This window comes from Mugil cephalus, chromosome 1, assembly GCF_022458985.1.
Source record: "Mugil cephalus isolate CIBA_MC_2020 chromosome 1, CIBA_Mcephalus_1.1, whole genome shotgun sequence".
NCBI classification, from domain to species: domain Eukaryota; kingdom Metazoa; phylum Chordata; class Actinopteri; order Mugiliformes; family Mugilidae; genus Mugil; species Mugil cephalus.
Window position 1 is genome coordinate 47,191,765 of NC_061770.1, and position 8,419 is coordinate 47,200,183.

The following is an 8,419-nucleotide window of genomic DNA, read 5'->3' on the forward strand; positions in this document are numbered from 1 at the left end:
CTTAGGTCCTCAGCGCGACCCTCGCGTCACTGTGGCTCCTTGTTTGTGTTTGCATGGGTGTTAGTCTCCTGCATGTGTGTTAATTGTCGTCCGTTTAAGGGGAACTGTCAGCAAGCGCACACCTGAACTACCTTTGTTGCATGACAATCGCAGAAGAAACAGATTTCTGTCTGCAGCGCACAGTTGTGTAGCTCTACACGTACATGCATTTGGGTGGGGTAATGCGTCAATACCTAATTCTGACACACAGTTGGAGGGAAACACCTTCAGTAAATCACCACTGCAGTTTTACTAGGCTGTGTCCCTTTTATGGACACTGATTTTAGGAAGAGTGAGTAACTCGTGGGTCATCCCATCTGGGCTGTTGTGCAGGGGTGTCCTGCGGCCCCCCCCTCCACGTGGCCAACGGGGTGGTGCGGGGGGCGGTGTTCCAGTTCGGGGACGTGGCGGCGTACTCGTGTTTTGGCGGCTACGCCATGGAGGGCGTCGGGAGGAGCAGGTGTCTGGAGAACGGCACCTGGACGCCGCCCCCCACATGCAGAGGTTAGAGAGAGCACGGAGCGGAGCGGACTCGCCCCTTCCTCAGGACACTTCCTGCTTCGGGCTGACTCTCTACTCTGCGCATAGCGCCGTGCAGCTTTCCCGGCTTCTTTAATTCTTCGTGACACTCCTGCTGCTTATCTCCAACCCTCTCTCTCTCTCTCTCTGAAGGTTATTAACTAACCTGTGCCTGCTCTCTTTCCCACGGGTTTACACCATTAGATCTCGGTATTTCCTTATTGCCTTTTATTGTCGTTTGGAGTACATGTTTCAGGCGGTTAACCTAAAAGTCAGCTGGCCAGGTCACTGTGCGGTTCATATCAAATCCCTCTTTTAAATAGAAGACGTCATCATTTTATCCCTTTTTAGACATGTGTGTGTTTTCATCATAAATTGTAGCATTATGACAAAAAAAACAACATAATTTGTCAGATGAATGTGACATAAACATTAACCTTTTAGCGCCAAATTCTCGTCACTTCTTCTCTTCACGTCAAGGATGTTATAACAACACTCGGATATTTAGGTGGGTAGCTTGAAATAGAAGAAGATTTTTATCGTGCAAAGCAAAACAGGATATTGCCTCACAAAACCCATTTTGGTATAGACTGACATATTTAGAGAGGAGAGGTCACCTGTTCTACGTTTATATCAGTTATATCTTTTAGAACATAGCTCTTCAACAGGGGGTCCGTGACCTCTACGGGGGTCTGCAGAGTTTGATTGGAAATTTCCTTTTTCTTTTTTTAGTTTTCCCCCACCAATTTAAATTTATTTAAATACACATTAACATACTGTATCCAATATATTTTAGGAAAGGGATACAGGATAGCTTAATATTAAAAATACTGTTAATTTCTAAATAGCACTAGGCCGAGTGAGTAAACATCACTCCAGTACAACACCTAGAGTAGAAAACATACCAGGTAGAAGACCTGCTGTTAAAGATTAGGCTGCTTTGCATTTGGTGGAAGTGGAATTTATCAGTCAGCGCGAGGCAGGACCCATTTAAACTACCTTCCAGCACATACAGTATGCGATTTCAATGCTCGTACGTCTGTTTTTTTTTAGTCTAAGTGTCTTTCTCTTTTCCTTTTTTCATTCGTCTTTTTAATAATGTGGCCAGTTGAAAGTGATCAGACAGACACAGGACCTTTTTTCAGTCCCGTGTAGCATGAAATGTGACGGCTGCTGAGGTTGTGATCTTTCCCGTCTGTAAACCCAGAAACAACCGCACGCTCTCAAGGTGTGTCTCTTCATGTTGCGACGGGTTTGCACTCAGGGGCTCGTGTCTGGGGTTTGTGATGTGCTATTGCATGGCCAAAAGCTGCATCAGAGAAACAATTAAGAAGTTTCACCTGTTTTAGAATAAGAGAAATGGGAACTATATGTGCGTGTCTCCACACGTGTTCTCCGGTCTTTACCCGATACCTGTGTGCGTGTCCTCTCCTTTCAGCTGTGTGTTGGCTGCACTGTCAGAACGGAGGTGTGTGTCAGCGGCCCAACACCTGCTCCTGCCCCGAGGGCTGGATGGGTCGACTCTGCGAGGAGCGTAAGTGTCTCCTTGTGTCAATCGACGCCCTCATTTATGCACGACTTATGCACGACTTACTCTGAGTCTTTAATCTGGACAAAGAGACGGGAGAGTGACGACTCCTAATGACCTCTCCTCCTTCCTCCTCTTTCATAAAAGCCATCTGCATCCTGCCGTGCCTGAACGGAGGCCACTGTGTGGCGCCCTACCAGTGCGACTGTCCCGCCGGGTGGACGGGCACGCGCTGTCACACTGGTGAGTTCAACTCCAAGTCGGCGAAGCTTTCACATGTTTGCACTGATGGCATCATTTATTTGTGGAAAAAAAAAAAAAAAGTGAAGCTCTTTCATCGTAGACTTTTCTTCTCATCAGGTCAAATCTACAAATAGAACGTGGTGTTTAGGGAAATGTTGGTGCCGTCGAGTCTTTAATTCACTGAAACACGGCGTTAAAACGTGCTTTTCTTTTCCTATAATAATGTACCACAGCAGTATAGTCTAGTGCAGGGGTGTCAAACTTAAAATTCGTAGCGGGACAAAATTTAATAGATGCGCAAAACTCTGCGCCACCAGCAGAGCATTCTGGGATTTGTAGTATCAGCGATACATGCGCTGTATAATACCAGTGGGCCAGCTCTAGTAGTCATTTGGTATTTGGTTTATTTCGTGCATAGGTATTCAACAGGGGGTCTGCGGAGGTACTGCACGGGCATCGCAAAATCTTTGGTTGATTTTTACATTTTTATATATATATTTTTTTATTTTCCTCCTCAAACACTCTGCTGTTGCACATGTTTGAAATAAAAAAATATATACGTGAATAGCTTAATACTGAATGCACCATGATAATAATAAAGTATATTTATAAATAGCTCTAGGCAGAGTTTAATATAGATCACATATAGTAGGTAGAGGGTCTCTACTTAATCTCTCCATCAGTTTGGAGCTCTAGTATTTGCTCTTCTGTGTGCTGGTGAGAGCCGCCTTTATTATGTACAGGCTGTTTTAAAACTCATTTCAGTTTAAAAATCGACCCGATGCCTCCGCGTGGTGTGACGGCAACGATTTATGATGAAGTGGTTTGCAAAACAGACACTGAGCAGACTCCGCGCCGGAAACCGCTTAACTGATGATTTCCACAGAAGCAGTGCAAGTCCACCCCTCCCTGCCTCCTTCCTCATATCGAAAACAGAACCACTTCCTCCCCCGTGCTTCCCTCCGCTTTTGCCTCACTGTAGTCCAGTGTGATGTATACTGCTTTTTTTTTTTCTGAACTGGATGCAGTGCATTTTTAAGTCATTTTGATCCTCAAGGGTTTCGGGGTGCTTCGTCAGACGGACAGAAAAATATTAACTTTCAGTGCTAGTCCAGAGAAAAGTAATCTGATCATCAGTGTTGGCCTTGAGGTCTGAAATTAAATGGGTTTTAGACCATTCGGAAAGCCTTTCCTTTAAAAATCAAACCGTCATTTTGACGTCCATGTACTGCAGGCTGAATGAAGTCGTTTCTGTCAGAGATCTGTGCAGCAGGCCCAGAAGAAAAAAGGTAAAAACCAAACCAAAAAGTGCGAAATGCAAGGCGCACTGTGGCCTTCCCGCGTAAAGTCAGCAGTTCAGCAGCAGGTTAGTCCTGCTCCTTATGCTCCAGTACCGTCTGCCTGATGCCAGCACTTCTGTTCCTGTTTCTGTTGAATCAAATCTTAGACATTAGCGTCATTATCAGTTGATGTGGGTTGACAGTGAGCAACCGTCCACTGTGTGATTTTTGCTGTCTCAAGATTCTAAACTAAAAACGCCAAGCAGGACATTCAACATACCTGTGGTTAATGTGGTGTTGCCGTTGTCTTTTCGTCTTTGTATCAACTTCCCAACCTGCTGTACTGCAAGTCACGCCTTGCTACAGAACAAGTCTTCACAATTCCTATGATAATTACGAACAGTAAATCTGTCAAATGAGCTGTCAACAACAAACAATAGTCACTGTGTGAATGTTGTTTTTTCTGAAACATTTCCTTTTCCACAACTTTTCCACAGCCGTGTGTTCGTCACCTTGTCTGAACGGAGGCAGATGCATCAGGCCGAACCGATGCAGCTGTAGTTCGGGTTGGAGTGGACACGACTGCTCGAGGTGATCACACGCACACGCGACAGAAAGCCACGTTAACTTCTTCAAGTGTTTTGGTCGTCATCGTTTTTGGTTAACCTGAACTTCAGGCTCTTAAAATCCTTCCCCGACGTGAGGAAGATGAAGCTTTTTACTCGTTTCAGTGCGAATAGAACACGGGGATAATGCGAATACTTGAGCGGCTGCGTAGCGTTGAGGCTCACACAGTAGATGGATACAAATGTGGGAAATCCTGTGACCGTTTCCTCCACCTTCTCTTTGCAGGAAGAGGAAATCAGTCTACTATCACTTCTAAAGGATCCACTCAGCTCCATGTGAATCATCTTATGAAGGGAACTGTTGTATAGTGAACTGACGCACTTGTCAACCATTCACTCTGCTCTCTCCGCAAAGGCAAAGAACCATATTGTAAATTAAAGCTGTATTTTTTCATATAGAGACTCAACAGTATTAAGTCATATGCTGCTATATACTTGTACGATGTGTAAAAACTATTGATGTGATGGTCCGATGTATATGTGTAAACTATTCTCATATTTTTATTCAAATACCATTAAATTCTCTCTTTCCTTCAGTTAGTCTGTTTGAATATGAATGAACACACACAACATGGATGGATTCCTCTTTTATTATGTCCATCTGGATGAGGGCATGGCATAGAAGAAAAGAAGAAGTAGTAGCGAAATTGTCAATTCTTATAAAACAGAGTTTAAAAGACGCTGAGATCAGGACGACGTCAACATGACATGACACCGGAACAGATCTTAACAGCTCGTAAACATCTTTATGAAATCTTTCTAGCTTCAATATGGAATTGGTGAGATTTTAAAGATACAATAGGAGGTTGAGGATTGGTCAGTGGAACTCAGTTTCTCAGCTTCTCCACCTGTTCGGTCAGCATTGTCTCATCAGCACCAGAGAACTCCTTCACCTGAAAGACAGAAAGCGGGTTTAAAAAAGGGGCCTTCGTGTGCGGAGTATTCCTGTCGACGTCGGTTTCATTTTAAATTAGACGTCGGGGTTTGCAGAGAGGACAGAGTTCATCCTCTGAACGTCAGTCGAATCTGGTGTAAATCGGACAGAAAGACTCGACAAATTCTGATTTGGAGAAGATCCAAATGTCCGATGTCAGTGAACGTCTCTGTGAGAGGAGGCCTCACAGCCGTGTTGTACACGTTTCAGTAGAAACTCTGGCTCAGACACACGTAGCCTCTACACAGAGAGGCAGAGCAGATTGAGCAGATTATTCCAGTGTGATAGTGAATCAAATTTTCTGCATTTCTTCTTACCTTCTTTCCATTCTTGTAAAACTGGAATGTGGGCATGGACCTGATTCCACATTCAGCGCTGATTTCCTGGACAAGCAAAGACAACCGTCGTCAGAGAGAGGAACCGAGTCATCAACACTGCCACACCGCACCTGTTTACTGGTCTAATTTAAACTGTAGATGATGGACGAGTGACGCAGAGCGAGAATGTGAACAGTTGAGGCTGGCTTCTCAAAGTCTCTAAAATCCTAAAACTTTTCCTGCTTCCATCGTGAAATGCGAGGACAGAATATTCACTGTTTCCCTAATGCATCGGGGTGATTGAGACCATAATGTCATAATGTTATGATTGACCGGTGTATTGGTATTGTTAAGTATCAGATTTAGAAAGCAGAAAAATTATGGAGTTGCAGTTACAAGAAAACCCACAAAACGTATGCACTGAGAATGTCTTACCTGGGCCTCATCTACGTCCACCTTCACGAAAATCACGTTCTTGTTCTCCGGTAACTCTGACAGTCGCTGTAAGACAATTAATAAAGTAACTTTTTAACAATGTGTCAATCATCAAACAAGCGGAGTGCATGACACCTACTGCATCAATGTAAGAAAAAAAAAAAAGTCTACAATTCTAAATCATTGATTTTATTATTTAAGACGTCGTCCAGTCCAGTTCACCAGTCAAGGTGAGAACAGGTTGTCTTAGCAACAAAGCTCAACCTCCAAACAAACGTGTGTGAGCACCTCGCACCAGTGTCTGTGAATATAAGCCTTCTCGTCACTTCAGAGATCACTTATCACCCACTTACCACAAACACAGGGCCGATCCTTCTGCAAGGACCGCACCAAGTGGCAGTGAAGTCCACCACCACCAGCTTGTCCCCAGCGTCTTTCAGGGTTTTGTGGAATTCCTCCTAGAGGAAACAAACAAAAAGTGTCATGGATGAGCTGTGACATAATCAATTAACCTGAACTAAGCAGGCGGCTCATTGGTCTTCTGACTGCTCTGTTAACCACCTGCTCCAACAGAAAAAAAACCCTGAAACTCCGGACCTGAAAACCTGTTCTCTGTTGAAACCTGAACTTGAAACAGGATGTCTATATATTCAAATGTGCAAATGTGTGTGTGTGACCTGCGTTGTCAGTGGGATCGGCTTCTTCTCTGTGGCACTTGCCAATGTTTGCCAGTTTAATTTTAGACTACTCAATTTCAAATAAGCCTAATTCGACAAAACGAAAGTGTATCATTGTTTGAAGTGGGGAGAGAGCCCAAAGCTCTGAGCTCTGTTCTGGACAACAACTAATAAATAACGTAACAAAAAAAAAAAAAAAAAATTATAATAATAATAAAAAAAAAAACGTAGATCTGCAAAGGTAAAACACCTGTACTTCCTGGTCACTTGTTTCCTGTGTCACCATTTGTTAATAATTAAGTAGCATGGATACCTTATTATTCTACTGTCCAACAAAGAGGCAGGTGTGATAAACTTTTATGTTTTTAACAGCGACTGCTCCAAAAACAAAGTAGCCTGCTACTTACCTTTGTTTTGATAGAGCGAACCATGGTTGTCTCAGTTTGATGTGGCAGCGCTGCGTCTGAAAGTACCAACTTCAAGAAGCAGGGTCAAGTTATACCCAATCGTAGTCCAACCCACAACGGAAGTTATCGCACTGTAACAAATGTATCCTTTATGTGTCGCTTTGAGGAAAAGCTCTGTCTGTCCTCTGACGGGAAATGGTCGTGTTGTATTGCATTTCGATTCTACATTGTAATTTTTAGTTTGTTTGTCACTCTGTACTCACCATTTAAACACTTTCGCCACTAAATACTTTTATTTTGAAAGCGGATCTTTCCTCTGCCGCCCATTTCTTTTTTAAATCAACAGTATTTCAGGTGTCACCGTACTTTTATGATGGGTGTGTACTGGTTTTAAAATAATATATATTTTTCTATGTATAAAGCTTACGCAACTGAATATCTGGTTCATGTATGCTCATGTATCTACTACCGCTCAGTCAAAGTGTTACTAGCAAGTCATATCGGTCTTTAAATAGTCTAGCAAAGTAATAACCCACTGACCCATTTCAAGACTTTTTTTCTTCCTGCATCCTGCGAGTGTCACGGGGTGGGGGTATCTGGTCTGGTCTAGGTGGGTGGTGGTACACCCACATTATGCCAGGTCAATGCCAGGTCAATGCCAGTGTTGTAGTTGATCGGAGTTTATTGTATCTTACGCCATTAGTCGCGAGTCAGACCTCTCGCCGTGAGAGCTGCGTGCCTGTTTTTGCCTCCCTAATACATCATCGCGTACCTTGCACATAAACAATGGTGTCATTTTTGACGCTTTCAGTTTGTCGATGTCCTGAAAAACGGAGCGGTCAAACCCCCGCTCGTTTAGAAGGCTGCTGATATTTGAATAAATCAATGTGTCCTGCACAGTGCCCAATATGTGCTGCCGAATCTCCTCTTCTCCTTGGATGCAGAGAGGTGCCATGATCATTAAAAAAGTGGGATATCGCTATACATAAACACAGTCGCACACGCATTCCCCGATCGGTGCAATTTCCCAAACGTGAGGTAGTCCTAATTCACTTATGCGCTTCCTTCTACCATCCTGTAACAACACATTTGATTTGTTTGATTGTGAAAAAAAAGAGAAAAAAGGAAAACAAAATGCCCCTCAGAGATCAGTCTTTATGGGAGTAGACCAACATTTGTTTTTGAGCTAAAGCTTCCACAGTGATACAATCTGTCAGGCTGTCGACGCGGCATTCCTGTTCACATCGAAGCTGAGCCGATACAATTTTTGGTTTGCCAAGTGAAAGAAGGCAGATGCATGCATGCATGTCCAAAACAAACGCTCTCACAAAATAATTTTGAAAAATGGATGTCACTGGTTACTGTGCTTTACATTTATGTTTTTTTTTTTTTTTTTTAAATCCTACTACTAAAA

At 43.3% G+C, this 8,419-nt stretch overlaps 2 protein-coding genes across 3 annotated transcripts in view; one reads left to right on the forward strand and one right to left on the reverse strand.

Annotated features, from left to right (window-relative positions):
• The window catches only part of svep1 (sushi, von Willebrand factor type A, EGF and pentraxin domain containing 1), an 84,715-nt gene extending 79,944 nt beyond the window's left edge, over nt 1–4,771 (forward strand). The window contains exons 44-48 of one of the 2 annotated variants that reach the window (XM_047592304.1): nt 373–543; nt 1,997–2,092; nt 2,234–2,329; nt 4,107–4,200; nt 4,462–4,771. In XM_047592304.1, the coding sequence (XP_047448260.1) occupies nt 373–543; nt 1,997–2,092; nt 2,234–2,329; nt 4,107–4,200; nt 4,462–4,492 (488 nt within the window). In that variant the 3' untranslated portion in view covers nt 4,493–4,771. The remainder of the gene's footprint in view (nt 1–372; nt 544–1,996; nt 2,093–2,233; nt 2,330–4,106; nt 4,201–4,461) is intronic. The other variant, XM_047592312.1, reaches the window with a different exon arrangement.
• A 36-nt stretch (nt 4,772–4,807) lies between these two features.
• Nucleotides 4,808–7,152, reverse strand: txn (thioredoxin). Its single transcript, XM_047592323.1, has 5 exons — nt 7,006–7,152; nt 6,275–6,379; nt 5,922–5,987; nt 5,487–5,552; nt 4,808–5,128 (listed from the first exon to the last, which is right to left on the reverse strand). The coding sequence occupies exons 1-5, from the start codon at nt 7,027–7,029 to the stop codon at nt 5,063–5,065; spliced, it is 327 nt and encodes a 108-aa protein (XP_047448279.1). The 5' UTR covers nt 7,030–7,152; the 3' UTR covers nt 4,808–5,062.
• Nucleotides 7,153–8,419: the final 1,267 nt, after the last annotated feature.